This window comes from Typopeltis vanoorti, chromosome 21 (assembly GCF_054136105.1).
Source record: "Typopeltis vanoorti isolate ZY-2024b chromosome 21, IOZ_Tvanoo_1.0, whole genome shotgun sequence".
In the NCBI taxonomy this organism is placed as follows: domain Eukaryota; kingdom Metazoa; phylum Arthropoda; class Arachnida; order Uropygi; family Thelyphonidae; genus Typopeltis; species Typopeltis vanoorti.
Window position 1 is genome coordinate 92,735,737 of NC_143569.1, and position 23,041 is coordinate 92,758,777.

Below are 23,041 nucleotides of genomic sequence, written 5' to 3' on the forward strand. Positions count from 1 at the left end.
GGATAACCTTAAAGCATAAAGCCAATTAAGAGAATATAAATAACACAAGTAAAATTACAAGAAGTAGTAGAAGTAAAAAAAAAATATATATATATTACAACCGCAATTGAGGAGCGCATTTTGCAGCGTCACTTGTGCTCACATGGCCACTTTGAAAGTTACTAAACCACTTATAAACCGTTCTAATCGAAGGTGCAGACTCACCATAATGTTTATCAAGCTTAGCTTTGGTTTCCTTAGCCATTTTGCCTTTCAAAAAGTAATGTTTAATCACTACACAAAATTCTTTCTCATCCATTTTTCACAAATCGGGTACTTGATTGATTCAAATGAATGCCAAACACAGAGTAATAGATCTGACTGAAACTAAGTGTGTGATCCTCCAACAGCTCCCAGCAACTAAAAATAACCTCGATACATACTGGCGGTGCTATCTCTTAGACTTTGCACAGACTTATCGAACAGTCCTCTTAGATGAATTTAAAGTTATCAGCAATAGTTTCCTAAAAAATTTGTTACAGCCAAAATACTATCAATAAAATTCTCTACAAGACCTCACTAAAAAACAAAGATAAATTAGACTACAATAAAACTATAACTATTCTATACATTAAAGGGACATCAGATAAAATAAATAGAATACTACAGAAATACAACCTTAAAGCCTTTAAACCTCATGCAAAATTAAAGAGCTTACTTGACTCATCTAAAGACCCACTCCCTCCGCTGCCCCACTCGTCAATATATCATATTTATTGCACCTGTAATCTACCCTAATATAGGGAAAACAGGATGTACAATTCCTATCAGACAAAAGGAACATAAACAACACATTAAATATAACTATGGTGAAGCTGGCCTTTCTGATCATGCCCTGAACACTTTACATAGAATTGACTGGAAAAGTACCAGTTGTTTACATCCAGTGGTGAGCTATGGAAATTTTAACGAAGGGCTCGCATCGTTGAGCAAAAAAAAAAAAAGCCGTATTTCACACAAAAATGTTTATTAATACAGCTTCTGTACAAATGCCAATCAAATACTATCAAAATATAATAAGAATAAAATCTTTTATAATCGCACATATGAAATAGTCTGCATTTTTTATAAACAAAATAAATTTCTTTTGTTTGCGATAGAAGTTTTCATGACAAACAGTCTATAAATAATAAATAAATATTATCTAAACACAATAATTATTATTATTATTATTTGACACCTCCAGGGAGTCCAAAGACTCATCGAGGGAGAGTGTGCCAACAGCATCGAATGGTTGGTCCCCATGCTCAAACTTACTTAACTGAGCCATTAGTAGCAGAGGCTCTACCAATCGACCAACCTTTGCTGGTTGGTTGATTGGTATCAATGGCTTCAATAATATTGAAGTACATTATATTTCTCTTTGTTTTTATACTTCAAGTGATAATCAACGGTACCAATCAAGGGGCATTATTTTATAGTCCTATTTATTTATATGCGATTACCAAAAGTCAATTCTTATTTGTGAAATGGTGGTAACAGTAATTATAATATTTTATTTAATAGTGTTTTTTTGAAAAAATAAAGTAAATAAGAAGAACAAGGGGCTCGCAAATTTGAGAAAAATTGAACAAAGGGCTCGGGCGAGCCCCTTATAGCTCACCACTGTTTGCATCACACCAAAACACGGTATGAACGTAAATTTAAGGAAGCCTGTGAGATTCTTATCAACCATCCTAATCTTAACAATAATGATGGTCTAAAAATCCCAAGCATATGGAAGTCACATATTCTACCCAAGGAAACTTTCTCTCTAAGAGTTAACTATAAACAGAACTGTAGATAATCCATTATCTTAAATCTAATATAACAATTGTCATGTTAAATTAGGACATCATTGTTACTGTAAGAAAACTATCTGTTTGAAAGAATATTTCTCTGGTGTTATCTCAAATAGAATATAGCTTTGATGTAGTTTTTAATTAAGTAATTATTTTTTTTTTATATTCTATTTTCACTAGAGGTCATGCCAATAGAATAATCGTTGATCAAATCATTGTCTCGTTAGCATACTGTGTGAAATGTAATTCAGTTTTTTCTGTATATGTATATACTCCAGACGATGACCTTAATATTATTATTATTATTCGTGACACCTCCAAGGAGTCCGAAGACTCATCGCGGGAGGACACCCACTCTACAACTCTCCATCTCCACCACTACATAGAATCTCTACTACTAATCACCTACATCAACATCTACTGCTCACAACCACCATAGCTAGTATTTTTTGTCTGTAAATTGTGTGTATTCTGAAGGGCTGATTTATCTGTATGCGGGATGAAAATCCAGAGTTTCTGGGAGAAAAAAAACCCTGCTACCTCCGTATGAGATCGGCTAACTCACCTTCAATTGAAAAAGTCCATATAAAGTCCATATCCTCCCTTCATTACAAGAATCGAAGGGCACAACGTACCGTCGTTCTTCCAATTGCGCTACAGAGGCGCTTCAAATATGAATGCTCTTCAAATAATATGGAGGTCGAAACGTTGGGAAATTAAAATAGTTATTTATAACATGGTTGTAGAGTCCATAATTTATCTAAAACGAATTCAAAGTAATCCCTTATGTAGCAGTACACTTAGATGATGATGTTGCCATTGATCAAAATATTTCTGGAATGCTTGTTATTACTGTCACCACATGGCATTGGATTCAGAAAATCTGTATAAGCTCCAAGCACTCTGCCACCTTCCAAAAATGGCATTCAGTTTTGAGAATGGCTAGAGGTTGCAAGGGTTGAATAGTGAATACAGAAAATGGTGCAATTTATTTTATTTATTATTTTTATACTCATAAATATCTGTTGCATCAATCGTAGGTAGAGGCACTTTCATGACAGATGATTTAGTTATTTGGCCAAAATTTGTGTCTTTTCTTAGGACTTATGAATGGCTTTACCTAACCTTGTAAGCACTTCTAAATAGTGGTGTTTGTTCTTGTTTAATGAGCTCACAGTGAACTCTGACTTTACGATCAAAAATCAAACAAGCACAAATAGTCTGGATCTGTGATCATGACATTGTCTTGAAGATGTTTTCCATTGAATGCTTTTGCATTTTGTTTCAGGGTCATATTGAAAGCACTAAATTTCATCACCAGTAATAACTGTCCAAAACAGCCAATTGTGAAGAAAGATCAGACCAAACATCAAGCTGCTGCTGCTCTTGATCTTCACTCGAAATTCACAGAAGTGTAGAATTTTTTTCTCATTCCCAAATCATCTATCAAAATTTTCCTCGCTGTTTTGTTTCTGTAAATTTGATTCTTCTGCCATTTACCATACACATAATTGTCTGTTGGCCTGAACTAATTGCTGTGCTTTTTCCTCATTTTCACATCGTTAGTGAGTGTTTGGTTGCCCAGTTCTTTTGTCTCTCATGTCTTCCTATCTCTCTTTGAACTTCTGAACATATTATATGCTAGACTTTTTCATGACATCATTACTATGAACCACTCTTAATATGTTTAGATTTTCACTTGTGCTTTTACCCAACTGTGCACGTAACTCATTAATGTGCTGTTCGAAATTGTGTTTACTCATTTTTCTGCTGAAATCAACGGACACATGTACAAAAATTCCACAGCTTGTCAACTACTTGCTTGATTGTTTTGTTAAGAATCAAGGCAGTAGCCCAGCATTCTCCAAGCACCCACAGTCATATTATACTGCCTAACTTGCCATATGTGTTATAGTACAAGGCCATTCCAGGAATTTAATTCTCACCTTGAACTATTAAATTAAATAAACTGGCAGTAGATCTTGTAATATTTTGAATGGTGAAAGATTAAAGATGTTTTTATTTTGCTTATTTCTTGTGAAATTATGAATATTTCAAACTTAGAAATATTACCTAGAACATTGAAGTTTCTGAGCTGTTTTGTGTATTTTATTATGGTTGTGAGGAAGGGTTATGGCATAAAAGTGACTTTCATTTCTCTGTACAAAATTTCAAGATTCTTACAAAATCCCTTGAAATCACCTCACCCTTTCCTTAAGAAGTAGTGTGTACAAGATACACTGTTTGATGTATGCTATAGGTCAAACAGGTTGTTCTGGAGAGATTCACATGTCTGAGATCTTAATGATATGAAAATGAAGAGAAAACATTAATCCAGTTGCATATCACACAACTAATGAAGGCTATATTCTACTTTGGGAAAACAGAAATGCCGTAAAATGACCATAACTGTTTTGTTGGAAAATTCAAAGATTCTTCAGAAATACTACACATACATATTCACTTCAACAGAAACCCCAAAGTATCATCCTATATTGTCTGGTCATCAAAAACCTCATGTTTACAGAAGTGGGCTCTGATACACATTTTGTGGTGGAATGCAACAGTGCTATATTTTCATCATCATCATCAAATTCCTGCCATGTACCCTCAAGGTATACAGGATATGATAGTACTACATGAAAAATTTACATATTACTAACTTCCTATGTACAATTTTCCTCCAAATCAGTCTGTTACTTGTCAAGACTCCAACATTATCAGATCTTATATTTCTATCATCTAAGGCACTTTTTACCATATCAATCCACCTATATCTTGGTCTTCCTCTGGGTCGTTTTCCTGCCAACCTGGCAGAGAACACTTGCTTTGCTAATCTTTCCTCTCCCATTCTGTTTAAGTGACCATACCACCTGAGATCTCTGCTAACGCATTCCTGGATGCTGACAATGTCAAGTTCTTACCTAATATCCTCGTTTTTAATATAATATTTCCATTGATGTCATCTGTTCGTGCCCCTGATCTTTCTCTGGACTCTCATATCTGCAGTCTCTAGTCTTTGGTCAAGTGTTTATTTCTGACCCAGCTCCTCAGATCCATAAGTTAAAATTGGTTTGAACACTGGGTTGTATACAGCTAATTTAGTATTCCGACTAATTTCTCCCTTATTCCATATAAATTTATTCAATTCACTTCCTATCATACCAGCTTTGCTGATTCTGTTGTCTATTTCCATATTTAATTTTCCATCTTCACTAAAAATCGTGCCTAAGTAGCTGAAATGTTTTACTTGTTCCACAGGTTTTCCATTCACAACACAGTTGACATTTTCAATGCTTCTGCCTATTTTCATTGTCTTTGTCTTGTTATTGCTGACCTTCATACCATATCTATTACAACAGTTATAAAATTCAGTGAGGGAATCTTGTAGACTTGTAGCGGATTTATTTAGAAGTATAATATCGTCCGCATAAAGCAAAGAGCTGACACATCTCCAATTTTGATATCAGGTTTAATACCACTTTCCTTAATAATGTGATCCATATAGATAATGAATAATAGAGGGGATAATGTACATCCTTGTCTGACACCAGATTTAACATTAAACTATCTTCCTGTACTTCAATTCTAACTGCTGACTTACAACTCAAATAAAGACTAGTATTGCTTGATATAATGCTCCATTGACACCATATAACGGTCTGATCCTGACAACCTCTATTTGGTTTGAATCCAGCTTGTTCTTCACCAAGCTTTTCTTCCACAATTCTTTTCAACCGTTTCTCAAGTATACTTGCAGAAATCTTACCAGGAACACTCAGTAGGGAAATACTTATGTAATTCTATGCATTAGACTGCGGTTGATGGCAGATACCTTAACATCCCTTCCAAGGTATTTGCTATTGATAAGTGGAACTGGAGAAGGAAAGTTGCTGGATGGATAGTTTCATTTTGAACATTTTAAACTTAACTATACAATGTAATCTCCCCCCTCCCGCCAAAAATATATATATATATATATATTAATTCAAGTCAAGCTACCAATAACAGTGACAGTTTTCATGAGAAACTCCAATCAAGTGAATTTGGTATCATTTGATGACATCTGTGAGGAAGTTGTTTCTGTTGATACCATGGAAGAATGTGGATTTAGGAGGCAAATCTTTAAATAACACAGTATTGTTGATCTGTTAGTATCCCAAAGAATATCCATCTGTCCCATGTCAGAATGCATCCAAGCTGGCAGCTTGGATGCATTATGAACATTTATTAACTATACAAGGTGATATTTTTTTCTTCCAATAAATAATTATGTTCATTTGAGTAGGGCTACATTTCAAATATCTGTAGTTGAGAATCAAACCTGCATTCATCTATTTCTTATGGGAAGGGTCTCTTCTGTCATGTTAATGTTTCCACATTCTCAACCTCCTTATTTTTTTCTTATCCTTTTTTTGGGGGGGGGGATTTCACCCTGTTCATTGCTCAATACATCAGCATTCTTCTCAGGAAAATACTCATACATGAGAATGCAAGAAATGAGCCTTCGAGTCATATAGCCTAATCTTTTTCAAAACTTTTAAGCATATTTTCAAGTATACTTTTGAAATTGAGATCTTTTGTTGCTCCTAAGAAATTCAGCCATGACATTTGTGAAAATATTTGCCAAAATTGCAAAGAAAGGTGTGGGTCTTTAGTATTAATCAAGTGACAAAACTTTTGTTGTGTATGTAGAAGGGATATCTGAAAGAGCTTAAGGTATTCAAAGATTTAAAAAAAAAAAAGTATTCCAAGAATTTCTTGGAATAAGTAATTTCCCTATTTATTGTCACCTTTGTATCTGAAAGAAGTTCCTGTTGCAGCAGATGAAAATCCCATGACAGAGTGAACTATGAGGTGTCTGCTGTAAGAACTTCTATCAAATTAAACTAGTGCAAACATCAAAGCACATTATGAAAAAAAGATAGTAATGTGCTCTTCAGCTGTATATTCATCATCATCATCATCATCATCAAATTCCTGGCATGTTCCCTCAAGGGGTGTACAGGATATGACAGTACTACATGAAAAAATTACATCATTACTAACTTCCTATCTACAATTTTCCTCCAAATCAGTCTGTTACTTGTCAAGACTCCAACATTATCAGATCTTATATTTCTATCATCTAAGGTACTTTGTACCGTATTGATCCACCTATATCTTGGTCTTCCTCTGGGTCGTTTTCCTGCTAACCTGGCAGAGAACACTTGTTTTGCTAATCTTTTCTCTCCCATTCTATTTAAATGACCATACCACCTGAGATTAGCTCTGCTAACGCATTCCTGGATGCTGACAATGTCAAGTTCTTTCCTAATATCCTCATTTTTAATATGACATTGCCATTGATGCCATCTGTTCACGCCTCAAATCTTTCTCAGGACTCTCATATCTGTGGTCTCTAGTCTTTGGTCAAGTATTTTACTTCTGACCCAGCTCTCAGATCCATAAGTTAAAACTGGTTTGAACACTGTCTTGTATACAGCCAACTTAGTGGTTTGGCTAATTTCTCTCTTACTCCATATGAAATTATTCAATTGACTTCCTACCATACCAGCTTTGTTGATTCTGTTGTCTATTTCCATATTTAATTTACCATCTTCACTAAAAATCGTGCCTAAGTAGCTGAAATGTTTTACTTGTTCCACAGGTTCTCCATTCACAACACAGTTGACATTTTCAATGATTCTGCCTATTTTCATTGTCTTTGTCTTTTTATTGCTGACCTTCATACCATATCTATTACAACAGCTATTCAATTTAGTCAGAGAATCTTGCTGACTTATAGCGGATTTATTTAGAAGTATAACATCATCCGCATAAAGCAAAGAGCTGACATTAACATCTCCAATTTTGATATCAGGTTTAATACCACTTTCCTTCATAATGTGATCCATATAGATAACAAATAACAGAGGGGATAATGTACATCCTTGTCTCACACCAGATTTAACATTAAACCATCTTCCTGTACTTCCTTCAATTCTAACTGCTGACTTACAACTCAAATAAAGACTAAGTATTGCTTGATATAATGCCCCATTGACACCATATAACTGCAGCGTATTGAATAGCTTCTCTCTTGGCACCTTGTCATCTGCCTTTTCCAAATCGACAAAACTTAAATACAGATCTTTGTTATATTCCCAGGCTTTCTCGACTATTTGTCGTAAAGTGAAGATCTGATCCTGACAGCCTCTATTTAGCCTGAATCCAGCTTGTTCTTCACCAAGCTTTTCTTCCACAATTCTTCTCAACCGTTTCTCAAGTATACTTACATAGATCTTGCCAGGAACACTCAGTAGGGAAATACCTCTGTAATTCTCACATTCAGTTTTATTTCCCTTTTTATATACGGGTACTATGAGAGCTCTACTCCAATCATCGGGAATTCGTCCCTTTGTCCAGGCTTTCTGAACTATGCAGTGCAGCCACTGTAAGACTTTTATACCACCATACTTCAGCATTTCTGGTCGAATATCATCTACTCCTGCTGCCTTTCCACATTTCAAGCCTTTGATGGCTTTTTCTACTTCAAGTATGGATATGTATTCCTGACTGCATGCCTGGTCAGTGTTTTTTATCACTGTGCTGTCATCACTGCTTGTTTCATTTAGCAGTTTTTCCAAGTAATTACTCCATACTTCAAGGATATCTTTTTCTCCTGTTTTCATGTCACCTTTATCATCTCTAACTCCTTTTACAGCACTCTTTCCTCCATTCCAAAGCTTCTTCAACAACCTCCAGAATATTTTGCCACCTTCTTGATATTTATTTTCTATATTCTTGCCAAAATCCTCCCATGACTTTTGTTTAGCTAGTTTTACACAGTGTTTAGCTTTCTTACATTTGTCTCTGTATTCTGTAAGAGTAAAAGCTGACTTATTTGCCAGGAACTTTTGATATGCTTTCTTCTTTTCCTTCACTGCCTCTTTAACTTCCTGTGTCCACCAGGGAGTTCTGATTTTTTTATCCTTGCACACAACCTCACCACATGCCTCTCTGGCAGAATCAATCAATGTTTTCTTCAGAGTTTGCCACTGAATCTCCAAGGCTTGATTTCTGTTCTCAAACTCTTTCATTTTCTTTTCAATAATCTTTCTGTATTTTAGTCTACAGTTCACATCTGAGAGCTGCTCAACTTTTATTCGCTTTAAAACTTTCTCAAATGTTATTCTTTTGAATATGAAATTCAATTTTATCCTGCTCGAGACTAAATAGTTATCACTTCCAATTTCAAATCCTCTGTACACTCTGGTGTCCTGCACCAGGGAGAAAACATCACTATCAACAATAACATAGTCAATGAGACTTTTCTTATATCTAGCCTCTTCTCTCCATGTGAATTTGTGCACATTTTTATGTTGGAACATGGTGTTAGTAATAACCAGTCCATGTCCTGAGCAGAAATCCAACAGATATTTGCCATTATTATTGCTCTTTTCACCAAAATTTCCCAAAATATTTTTGTATGTCTCACAATCATTTCCTACTCTGCTATTTAGATCCCCAACAATGACCAACTTTTCCTTTTTCATTGTGTCAGTTGCTTTTTCTAAAGCCTCAAAAAATTCCTCCACTTCTACCTTAGTAGAACCTTCTGTGGGACCATAGGCACAAATAAGTCTCATTGTCCAGTTCCCCATTCTCATATTTGCCCACATTACTCTACTTGAGACTGACTGCCATTCAAGAAGATTAGCGTCGTATTTTGTGTTGAATACTATGGCTACTCCTTCTTTTCCTTGATTGTCATTGCCTGAATATAACATTTTGTATTTATTGCTCAGAAAGATCTCACCAGTTTTGGTCTTTTTTGTTTCACTCACCCCTATTATGTCGATCTGGTACTTATCTAATTCCTCAGCTAGCTCCATTTCTTTGCCATTCAGGCTACTTTGATAGTACCGATCTTTAACTCTGGTGATGTTGAGTTGGGGTTTGTTTTCAGATTTGTTCCAGTAGCTGACTTTTCGCTGTTCGCCCTGGTTCCCTGGCGAAAACAACGGGAGCCTTGTTTAACCAGGCGACGCCCCAGCCGGCATGAAATTTTGTCATGTTGTACCATCATTTTTTATTTTGATTCTAGTGGTAAGACTTATACGTTGGTTAGATATAACTGGTAATTAATTTACGGAATTAACAACGCATATAAAGTAAATTAATTAAAGATAACTTTAATGAATCACTTCTATATTTCGACAATGTCACATTGTCATCTTCAGGAACATAAAGATATGGTATGTGCACTACAGGAACTAACAAAGCAAATGAGCTTTGCTCATTTGCTTTGTTAAAAAAAGCAAATTCTGCCTCATTTGCTTTGTTAGTTCCTGTAGTGCACATACCATATCTTTATGTTCCTGAAGATGACAATGTGACATTGTCGAAATATAGAAGTGATTCATTAAAGTTATCTTTAATTAATTTACTTTATATGCGTTGTTAATTCCGTAAATTAATTACCAGTTATTTTTTATTTTGGTTTAACCAATAAGAATACAATTTGGTCGGCTAAATCCTAAATTGCCAGCCCATCCTCGTTCGTTCAGTATCAAAGTAGATACCCAACAGGGTGCACCACGAGAAGGTGAGGATTGGACATTAGGTCAGAAGCCCTGGTCGGTTCTCTGCATTCCTTTAAAGGCTATGTGGAGGTCTCCTCTCAGTTGTACAGCTTTACTAGCAAAACTACATGCTTCATAGGTTATGTAGGCTTGTAATCCTGTATACTTAACTACTGATTACATTGTAACAAAGTTGTGTGACATAAGAACAGTTTTTTGGAACATAATACATCTATAAGTTGATGACCTGTTATATGTAGATACTTTCATCACTTCACTAATTGCACCTGATGGTCATCTATTCAAGGTGAATGGTTATAAGTTTAAGCATTGAATAACCTTTCTCCATGAAATGAAATAGTGATCTAGAATAATCATTTAGAAAAGATGTTTGAAATTCAATTCTCTAGATCTTATAACTTTTAATGAATTCTGCTTTTACTATTTCATTTAGACGTACTGCAATTGAAGATATATACAGCAGAGTAAAACTTAAAATGTCAGACTTGGTAAGTGTTCATTTCTTCAGCATCTTAATCATTTTTATATATATTATGTCATAATCAAATAGATAAAGTTTTTGAAAGAGTGAAATAAATGATTAACATGTACAAACACATACAAACAAACAAAAATGGGGATGAATGTAATGTGCAGTTAAATCATAATTTACTGGTGTATGCATTCAAGGAGATATACTGCATATTATAAGAAGAAAAAACAATGTCATGATTATTGAAAGTTTTTCACTTGGTTATTTTATATTATAAATTAAAGATACCAAGGAATTATATAATTGATTTAATCCATTATCCAAGTGTAAGCAAACACAGTTTGCCCTGAAGTATCTTTCAGGACTGGGGCAACTCGTGGCAAAGGTGGTATAGGTTAAGGTCGAAACCGGTCTGGGTAGTGACCCTTCCCTTAATGCATAGCATTATACATGTCTGCAAGGAGATGTGCTTTGCATTATGGGATACTGAGGCAAGTGATGAGAACTTATACCACCTTTGCCACGAGTTGCCCCAGTCCTGAAAGACACTAAAGGTGCAAACTGTGTTTGCTTACACTTGGATAATGGATTAAACCAAGTATATAATTTCTTGGTATCTTTAATTTATAATGTTGTGATTAGTTTACTGTTCAGAGTTTTCTACCAAATTAGTCTCTGATTTGATCTGTTCTTGTATTTTTGATTTTCTAAAGATTTTCCTGCATCCACCTATTATATCTGGTCTTCTCTGGGTTATTTACATGCTCTTTTTGCTTCAAATATGTGTTTAGAGCAAAAAGAGTTTTTGTTCCATTCTGTTCTTGGTCTCTTTTTCTCCCATTCTGTTTAAGCGATCGTGACATCTTAGATTATTTCTGCTTACACAGTCTTGAATATTAATATTTTGTTTTATGATATCTACATTTGATTTTGTTATTGATATCATCCATTCACTCCTGATTTTCCTCATAACTCTTGTATCAATAGTCTGAAGAACTTTTATTTCCATCCCTAAACTATCTTGCATACTGCTAACTTTGTAGTTTCAATGACAGCTTTATGTATTTTATTATATACTTTCTTATTTCTTCTTATTATTATTATGAAGACAGACCTCTAGGGAACCAGGGTCTCATCGAGAGAGTAGATATATCACCCCCTACTAGCTGCATACCTTTTCTGGAATTCGTTCCCACTGCCTATACTCACCACCTACAGTATCGATTCCAATCATGTACCACTCTGAGATGGAAATCTAACTCTCGTCCCCTTCACTGCATTCATTCTCAACTTCCATGGATGAATTCTCATCCTCTTCCCACCTTTCATAAAATGAATGTGTGAAGAGGATGTTGGTGTCTGCAGTTCCACAAATTCTTAATTTGTTTTCATAATCTATATTCTAGTCCTAATATCATCTTTAACACTCTTTTCACTTTCTCCACTCTATCAGCATAACAGAAACCATGAGCCCAGACCTGTGCACAATAGTCCAAGTGAAGTCATATCTAAGGCCTTGTAAACAGGCAAAATGACTTTCTTATTCTTACATGTCCAGGTTTGTTTTGCCATTGCAATTATCTTCTGAGTTGTATTCGCAATCTTTGCTATATGGCACTTGAATTGCAACTTCTCTATAAAACTTCTATATACTTAGGTTAATCAGTTGCTTTAGCACAATCCCACCAATATAGCATAACATTAGATATCTCTATGCCAGAGTGCATAACTTTACATTTAATAACATTCAGCTGACACCATTTTTCGCATATACACAATTCCTGCTTATTTAAATAATTCGGTAAGCTGCATATCAGCTGCATTCCTGATTACCCTGCCTATCTTTGCATCATCAGCAACTAGCTGTATGCCTCCTATCGAATCCTTCCCAATGTCATTAATGTATAGATTGAATAACAATGGACCAAGGACTGAACCTTATGGTATACCACTGTCACCTTATATCTTGCAGACAGACTTGCACACCCCATATATCACTTTTTTTGGTCATTAGTCAGCTATCCTCTTACCCACACTAATATTTTATAATCCAATCCCATATTCTTCAGTTTATGCAGCAATCTTCCATGCTATATCTTGTTGAAAGCCTTAGCACAGTCCAAAAGCATCATGGTGTGTATATATGTTCCCCTTGTGTAACTCAATATTAACATTATAATATGTGAGCAAGTTGCTCAAATGTGACCTTCACTTAGTAAACCCACACTCTTCATTGCAAAGTATAGATTCTCCATCAACCCATTTCTGTATGTGAGCTCTAACCATCTTTTCCAAAACATTCACCACTCCAGAGATACCAATAGGTCGATAGTTGGATACATCAGTCTTTGTTCCACCTTTGTGCAATGGGATTATCATACTTTTTTTTTCCCCTCACTTCTGCAGAATCTTTCCTGTTCTGAGACTCAGATTATATATAGCCTGGGTAAAGGAACATCCAGTTCACACCCTTTCAGCATTCATGCTGATATCTCATCAACCCCTAATTGTTGGGTTCCTATTTAGTTTTTGCAACTCCTCCTCATGCTCCTCAGGTCTTTCTTCCAGTGTAAAGAAAGCATTTAGCTCAGTGTTGCATATACCTGGTTGATAGCATTTAAGAAAATGGGCACTCATTAATTGAACAGCCTTCTGCATTGACGAGAGTTAATCTTTCACATTCATTTTCTTTCTTTTACTTGCAACATAACGATATAATTCTTTGGGTTGTCTTTAGCTTGCATAGCCAGTTTCTTTTCATTCTCAACTTAGCTTTCCATAAAATACTTGTAACTCTTCTGGACTGAGCCTTGCAATTTTCATAACTTAACTGATGTGTCCCTAGAATTTATTCTTCAAATTCTAGGGACATATTCCAATATTGCATCATTTAAGTATTTTTCAAATGCTTTCCATGCACTGCTGATATCCTGCCCATCTACAACTGATACCATGGAGCAGAACCTAGAATACTTAACTGTTTGTCATAATTTCCAGCTTTGTTATTCAGCTTGTAATCTTTTCTGAATCAAACATTCATAAACTTAGCTGCTTCCCAAATTAGTACTGCATAATTGCTGTCACCAACCCAAAGGCAGAACAGTTTCATCTTTAAGTGAAACTCCCTCTGATTCTATAATCAGATCTAATGCTTTGATCTCAAGTTCCTTCTGTCACATGCTGCTTGAGGAAGTTGTCCCACAACAGTTCAATAAATTCAGTTTTATTCTTCACCACTGTCCAATCAGTGTTCAGATAATTAAAGTCCCCCATTATAGCTACTTGTTTTGCACCCATCTTTATTTGGTAATGCATTTCTTCATCACTAGCAACCGATCCACTAGGTCTGTAACAACTCTCCGTTATGTATTTGATCTTGTTAGACTCCACCTCACACCAGATGTCTTCTGCAAGCACATTTGATTATAAATTTTATTTATATGTAAATACTGCATTGTACTAATTTATCTCTGACCATTTAATATTACCCTGTGTACCACTATAATCTTTGCTGTCCTTGCACCAATAAATCATAAACCAACCAACCAGGTGGCTTCAATCATTGCCGCATGGAAATTAGTTTCTTTTAACTAGTATAACAGTCATAGATTTCTGCTCTAATTCTTTCTTTTAGTCTGGTGTCAAAACTAGGTGTCATTAACAATTTAAAAAACAGGGCTTTGAAGATATGCTCCAACGAACAAGTCCTTAAAGACGAATTTAAAGTTATCAATAATACTCTCCTAAAAAAATGGTTACAGCCAAAACATTATCAACAAAATTCTCTACAAGACCTCAATAAAAAACAAAGATAAACTAGACTACAATAAAACTATAACAATTCCACACATTAAAGGGACATAAGATAAAATAAACAGAATACTACAGAAATACAACCTTAAAGCCACCTTTAAATCTGCAAAATTAAAAAGCTTACTCAACTCATCCAAACGCCCACTCCCTCCGCTAGCCCACCCTGGAGTACTCCATATTTATTGCACCTGTAATCTATCCTATATAGGAGAAATAGGACGCACAATTCCTATCAGACAAAACGAACATAAACGACACATTAAATATAATAACTATGGTGAAGCTGGCCTTTCTGTCATGCCATGAACACTTTACATAGAATTGACTGGAAAAGCACCAGTTGTTTACATCACACCAAAACATGGTATGAATGCAAATTTAAGGAAGCCAGCCTGTGAGATTCTTATCAACCACCCCAATCTGAACAATGATGATAGCCTAAAAATCCCAAGCATATGGAAGGCACATATTCTACCCAAGGAACCTTTCTACCTAAGAGTTAACTATAAACAGAACTGTAGATAATCCATTATCTTAAATCTAATATTATTATTATGTGACACCTCCAAGGAGTCCAAAGACTCATCGAGGGAGAGTTTACTAACAGCATCGAACAATTGAACCCCTTCCAGCTACTAACTGTGCTCAAACTTGCTTAACTTTTTGCGTGAGCCATTAGTAGCAGAGGCTCTACCAATCGACCAACTTTTGCTGGCATATAACAGTTGTTATATAATAAATATAACAATTGTCATGTTAAATTAGGACATCATTGTTACTGTAAGAAAACTATCTGTATGAAAGAATGTTTCTCTGATGTTATCTTAAATAGAATATAGCTTTGGTGTAGTTTCTAAGTAATTTTTTTAATTTTATTTGTATTTTATATATATATTTTTTTTTTTCTTTTTTTCCACTAGAGGTCATGCCAGTAGAATAACTGTTGATCAAATCATTGTCTCTTTAGCACACTGTGTGAAATATAACTGAGCTTGTCCTTGTATATTTGTGTATACTTATACTCCAGATGATGACCTTAATATGAAGGTCGAAATGTCAGGAAATTAAAATAGTTACAACACGGTTGTAAAGTCCATAATTTCTAAAATGAATTTCTACTCTAACCGGACTCAAATCATCTAATATCAATAGCAACACACACACACACTCCTCCCCTTCTATCCTGTTTATCCTTCCTAAAAATACTGTGCCCCGTATACTTGACACCAGTTACTATATCTGCCTCTGATAGCAAGATTTCACTAATGCCTACAGTCTGAGGTCCTAGCATATTCTCAAAGCATATTTAGTGTGCTATCTTCACTATGAAATGTATCTAGATAGCTAAACTGTATTGCCTATATTATACGTTCACTATTAAGAATGAAGTTTAATTTTTTTTTTTGCATTGTTGATATTCAAAACAGACGATTGCTGTTTTGTCTCTGGGTCATAAAGTCAAGTCTCATCCCTTGAGGCGAAGGTTGGGTTATCATGTGAAGATCTTGACAGACATTCACATGGTGCTCCTTCTGGTCAGAAGTCAACAGATAGAGAACAAACTTGGCAGAGCTATTATTTAATGTAGCTACACTTTCAAAAAAAAAAACTTTAGCTGATTTATTTATGAGGGTAATGTTATCTGTATTAATTAAGCTTAATAAGTTGACTTCCGCTATAGCAAACACCATTATAACAAATTTACTTACTATAACAGATTAGCAAGTCCTGATGACATCTCTATAAGCACAGTGCTATTCTAAAGAAAGTTGATTATAGGAAACTGTTGACTATAAAAAAAAAATTTTTTTTCTCTGCTTCTTAACACGTTTGTGCCAGGCAGTATCTGCATGTGCGTAAACTTCCTATAGCATGTGTATGCTGTTTCCGTGTTGGGTGGTTGCATTTTCACAAAGTTGATACAACATGATAATTGCAATGTTTTGGGCAGAATTTTATTTGTAAAATTAGCATTTTTGAAGTATCTGGATGATATCAAATATCTCGAATGTAATTCAAACTGATTTCAAGTTTGTGTGTGTGTGTGTGTGTAGACATACTCACAAGGTGCTATCAAAAAGAAAACAGACTAGGGTAGTAAAATCTTTACAACTTACCCAAATTAATTTGGATTCAACCCCATTCAAACTAGTTTCCTTCTGAGTTAATGCAGCAATCCCACCAATTTCACTATGCTTCAAATTCTTCCTGGAAATCTTTTTGTTGAAGTATATCATATACTGCTTGCGATTTGTCTTGGATCTCCTTAATGGTGTTGAACAGCCACCTCTTCAGCTTCAATTTCATTTTTGGAAACAAAAAGAAGTCACAAGGATGTGAGACAACTGCCATGCTGTTGGTCACCAAAAAACTCGTGTTCTTAAGCTGCTGTGGGAGCGAACATTGATTGGTGGAGGAGCCAGTTGTAGCTTCACCACACTTCTGGTCTTTTGCAATGAATGTCTTTTCTCAAAACACCGCAGTAGAATTCTGCATTACCGTCTGACCAAGCAGGACAAATTCTCAGTACGCAGTCTCCTTAATGTTGAAAAAGACGATTAACATTCTCTTTGTCGCACCCCTGACTTGACTTGCCTTCTTCAGTCTTGGGGAATGTTGACTTTTCCACTGTGACAATTGCTGTTTTGTGTCTGGGTCGTAAAGCCAAGTCTCATCCCTTGAGATGAAGGTTGGGTTATCATGTGAAGATCTTAACAGACATTCACATGATGCTCCTTCTTAGTCAGAAGTCAACAGATGGGGAACAAACTTGGCAGTGAGTAATGCATGTTCAAATCTTTTGTAATGATTGCTTGAGCTGTTCCACATGAAATCTCAACTGTCAGCAACTTCCTGGATGGTAATGCACCAATCTGCATGGATGATCTGCGAATTTTTTCAATATTTTCATTTGTTGTGCTGGTGTACTGTCTTCCTCCAAGATGGTTCTGCCCTTCTTAAAATGCAAGTGCCACTCAAAACACTGAGTTCAGCTATTACTTCATTTTCATATGCCTTATGAAGTAATTCAAGGGTCTCTGGCAGATTTCCTCAATTTTATGCAAAATTTTACGTTTGCCCTTTGTTCCAATTTTGCATTCTTGGTAAAATTGCAGAATAGCACAAACACTTAATAAGAATAACGCGCATTACATGAGTTCCAGTGCACATAGCTCAATGGCATGTGCCAGGCTGATGACTCAACAATGTCTCTGCCATGTTGCCAAGTGTCAGGCACAGTCCAGTTTCTTTTTGATAGTACCTCATATATGTATGTGTGTGTGTATATACAGGATATTTCAAAGGAGGGTATACAACTTTGAATGACAATAGAAGGTAAATAGCAATAGATGAACAATTTTTATTAGGGTGAAAATGTAGCATAACACTTGAAGTTTCAACACAGGCTGTTAAAGTTCAGTATGCTGCCTCCAGTAATTCTGCAGATGTCCTATCTGTAATCAATTTCCTGGCAGACGTGGCAGCGCATATCTGGTGTAACTTCAGTAATGGCGGCAGTAATTCTGGAATGCAGCTCATCCAAATTAGCTGGTAACTGTAGTACAAACACTTGATCTTTCACAAAATATTAACCTTATCCCAACCACAACCTTGCGTTATTAGATTTTTTCACGAGCAAAAATCTAATGACGTAAGGTTGGGGGGAATGTGGTAGTCATTCTACAGACATCCACTACCACTCCTCCCCTGGAAAAATGGGTGTCGAGGTACGACCTTACATCTGTCAGGTAATGAGGAGGTGCTCCATCTTGGCCATCGTCTAATTATGGTATTAGGTATCCTTGTAGCATGTCCAGATACACACCACCAGTAAAGGTCCATACACTTTCTTCTTGCTATGGTGCAAAAAAAAGTTAGTCGTTGGGGTGCCATGAACATGTTCTGTGATAGCATGTGGATTTTCACTTTCCCAGATTCTGCAGTTGTATTTACTTGCCCACTAATATGAAAAGTGCACTCATCACTGAAAACTATCATGTCCAAAAAAGTCCTCATTTTGTTCTATCCTATTGATCATTTCTGTACAGAAATCTTGGCATATCTTCTTGTCATCTTTCTTCAAATGTTGGATGAGGGTAAATTTGTACAGCCTTAAATGTAGACACTGTCATAAAACACACCATACATTCACTTGTGGAGTTTCAATTTGACAAGATGCCCATCTGGTTGACTTTCCAGGCTTCTCTGGAAACTTTCCCAAACTTCTTCCACATCAGCAGCATGCAGCCTTCCCATTGACCTTGGATGGCACACAGAACAACCTGTTTCCACAAAATTCTTGTGCCATGTGTAGATCATGCACCTACTAGGAGGTTCTTTGCTGTATTGCATGTGGAAATTCCTCTGAACTTGTGTTGCAGGCTTCGTTTCCTCAAACCAAAACACAAAATGTGCTTGCTCTGCAGCATTGAAAGTCACCATTTTCAAATGGTGTGTGATGTATCACACCATCTAGTGTTGTCATTTAGTAATAAAATACGTGACCAAAAATTGGGTTTCACTGCATTATGACACTCATTCAGCTTTTGTATGTCTTACGGGTTATTCTCTATTCTCCTGCAAAGTTGTACACACCCTTTTGAAACCCCATGTGTGTGTTTCCTCATATTTATCTTCTTTGCTTTACATAAATTGTGTGCTTTCTGTATCTAATGACTGTATTATAAACAACTGTTATACATATTTTATGGAACTGAAAATTTTGAAAGAGGATATTAGAACAAATGTGTTTAGTGCTACAATAAATCTATTTTGCTTGCTTGTATGCATGTAGCATAGTGTGGGAGGGGAGTGTTTCCATTATGAGTGTCATTTCAGTTGTCTCTTACACTGATTGTTGCTAAATATAGTACATAGACTCTAAATGTCTCTGTACTATGTGTAGTGATAAACAAAGCTAATTGTTACAAACGTAAGTTTCTGTGGTTTAGTAGTTCTGCAGGAAGTTTTTGGTATTGAGACCACATTGTTATGCAATTAAAGAGTTTAATAAAAATAAAAAATTAATACCCGACAAGTTTCATAAGTTGTACGACTTACATCATTGGTACCAAACATTTTTTCACAACAAAAACCTATTAATAATTAATTACACATTACATGTTTTTGATAACTTCAGAACTGTAACATATAATTGATAAACCAAAATACGGATTAATTAACAGTGTGGTCTTAATACTGAATACTTCCCACAAAGTTAGTTGTTTTTCTTGTTTTTGCATTATAGCATATGTTGAGGTTGAAATGTTTTTTTGCACTCCTTGTGTTCGGATATCCTGATATTGGCTGCCCTGCCTGTTTGGCCGTAGCAGGACAGTTTGCAACTGCAAGGGGCCTGGTAGGTCTAGGGGATGTGGCTGATCTTTTTTGCCCACTAGAGAGCATTATTTAGGACTAATCCCAACTTCTGTTGCCTTTATTGAGCTTCATTTTCTCAGTGTTAATGCCTGTGTGCACATAGTTTTTTGTGATCCTTGATGATGGCAAAGTAACATTGCCAAATATAGGAAGATATTAAAGTTTTTTATAATTAAATATTCTAGTATATGTTGTCATTTCCTGAAAAATTAAAGGCTATGTGTAACCATGTATAAGCTTAACCACAAGAAGTATGAACATCCACGGAGATTCCATCGCACGCATGGCCTGTCAATACAGCAAGTTGAAGTTGATGATTTCCAGAAAATGAATTGAATTGGCTTAAATTAAAACACTGATTCACATCACTAAAGACTGCACATTTACAGATGCACTAGCATCTGTAAATGCGCATCTCTCTTCTACAGGAGCAGATTGCCAACACCAACAAATCTATCTGTGCATTAGAAGAAGAGCTTGCCATGACACATCGGCCTTTGGACACTCCTTTCCGACATCTTGAATGCTTCATCAGACAGAAAATTTCAAAGAATACGATGTCGGCACATTAAGAAATTTGAAAGTCTCCAAAAAAACTCAGCTTCCAAACCTCAACTACCTCATAACACAGTAATAAGCCTATCTTCTCCTTACTCTGAAGCCTGAAGCAATTAGTGCTCTTGCACGTGGCCATAACTTTGCAATAGCACCTAAGAAAATTCCTGCAGAGGAAATAATGATACAAGTAGAACGGCGTATCTGGCCTCCCCAGCCATATTGCCAACAACATCAGACTGGATGTAACCAGTGTTCCAAGCTAAACCACAAAAAAATAATAACCTAGCAAAAAAAAAAAAAAAAAAAGAATTTAATGCTCTGCAAGAGATTAAAAGCAACAACAGAATAATAACACTGGCTAACAAAAAAAATTTTTTTTTCTGCTGATTATGATCTAACACTTGTTTTTTACTAATTTGGGTGCGTTGATTTCAAATATCAAACCCATTTTTCTCTATCACATCAGGTTTTTCCTCTATTGCATTTTCTTTTTGCTAATTTGTAAGTTTTTGATAGTTTTAAGGAGGCAGTATTGTTTAGAGGATCAAAAAAATCGATTTTTTAATATTATTTTCTGAAAGTATGTACTTTTAAAAATCTGTTCCTTTTTATCAAGAAATTTGAAAAATTCCCGAAGATACTGCCTATTATTCAAAGCAGTGCGCAGATCAGAATCGGAGCGCTCACTGCTCTCGCTTGTTAGTAAACGAATAAATGCGTAAGAACCAGCAACGGCACGTACTGGCGCTTTGAATGCGAGAGAGGCTGATAACTGACTTAATATATTTATTATTATTATTATTATTATTGTTCTGGGAAACTCCAAGGAGTCGACAGACTCACCGAGGGAGGCCCTAACATCATGTCAAGAACAACTATTCAACATTCACACAGTATCTATCATACCTTGCCTTGAACTCATTCACGGTCGTAGCACCCACAACAGACTCTGGAAGCTTATTCCACTCATTTACCACTCTCCAAGTAAAGAACCTAGCTCTAACACCCTTGTCAACCACGCTCTTGCCCAGCTTCCATGCATGGCCCCTAGTCCTCCCACCACCAGTCATATTTTCAAAAATATCTTCTGGATCAATCCTATAAAAACCCTTCAGTAATTTGAATGTCTCAATCATATTACCCCTCCTTCGCCTATCGTCCAATTTCTGCAACCCACAAATCTTCAACCTATTCTCATAAGGTTCATTCCACAGACCTGCTATCATCTTGGTCACTCGTCTCTGGACCCTCTCCACTTCCTCCCCATCACGAAGAAACCCTGGTGCCCATAGCTGGGCACAGAAGTCCAGATGGGGTCTTATCAAGGCTCGATACAGAGTCACAACAACTTGTTCGTCTCTGCATGTTAAAGTATTTTTCAGAAGCCAAGTGATTTGGTGAGCTGTTTTAGTTACTTTTGCAATGTGCCCCCTAAACTTCAACTCCCTATCCACCAACACTCCCAAATCCCTGGCCTCATCAATCTCCTGGAGTATGATTCCACCAATGCGATATACTGCTGCTATTCTTTTCACCCCAAAGTGCATAACCTTACACTTTGCCACATTAAATTGACATCCATTTTTCCTAGCCCAGTCCTCCAAACTATCCAAATCATCCTGTAAAATTTTGACATCTTGTGCACTCACAATTGCTCTACCCAACTTTGCATCATCAGCAAACAAGTGAACACTTCCTCTCAGATCCTTTCCAATATCATTGATGAACAAATTGAAAAGCAGTGGTCCAAGAACAGAGCCCTGTGGCACTCCACTAGTCACAAGACGTCTTTTAGACTCCACTCCTGAATAAACCACTCTTTGATATCTCTCCTTCAACCACCCTCTTATCCATCTCACCAACCCTATATCTATACCCATCTGCTCCAGTTTACTGATTAGGGTTCCATGTGGTATCCTATCAAAGGCCTTGGCAAGGTCCAGTAGTATCACTGTAAACCCATTACCCCTATCCAGTTCAGCCGTCACTGTGTTATGAAACGTGAGCAAGTTACTGAGGCATGATCTACCCTTCACAAAACCATGTTGTCCCCCATACAATATCCCATTTTCATCTATCCAATCCTGTATTCTTTTCTTGACTAATTTCTCTAAGACCTTGACAATGATTCCTGATATGCTAATCGGTCGGTAATTTACAACAGCAGTCTTGGAACCACCTTTATGCAGTGGAACTATTTTCTCCTCTTTCCACCCGCTCGGGACCAACCCAGACCCGAGACTCAAATTAAACAAAATGGTCAAGGGCACTGACAATTCATTAGCTGCTTCTCGTACAACACGAGCTGGTATACCATCCAACCCCACAGATGTATTGACATTGAGGTTATGCAATAGACTACTCACCTCCACTTCATTAACCACAATTCCCGTATAATCTACTGGTTTATT

The 23,041-nt window shown here is 36.1% G+C and overlaps 1 protein-coding gene across 1 annotated transcript in view; it reads left to right on the top strand.

Annotated features, from left to right (window-relative positions):
* LOC150095112 (protein phosphatase 1A-like) overlaps positions 1-23,041 on the top strand; it is a 194,716-nt gene that overhangs the window by 160,384 nt on the left and 11,291 nt on the right. Inside the window, exon 6 of the mRNA XM_090410848.1 lies at positions 10,842-10,896. Within this exon, the coding sequence (XP_090266974.1) occupies positions 10,842-10,896 (55 nt within the window). The remainder of the gene's footprint in view (positions 1-10,841; positions 10,897-23,041) is intronic.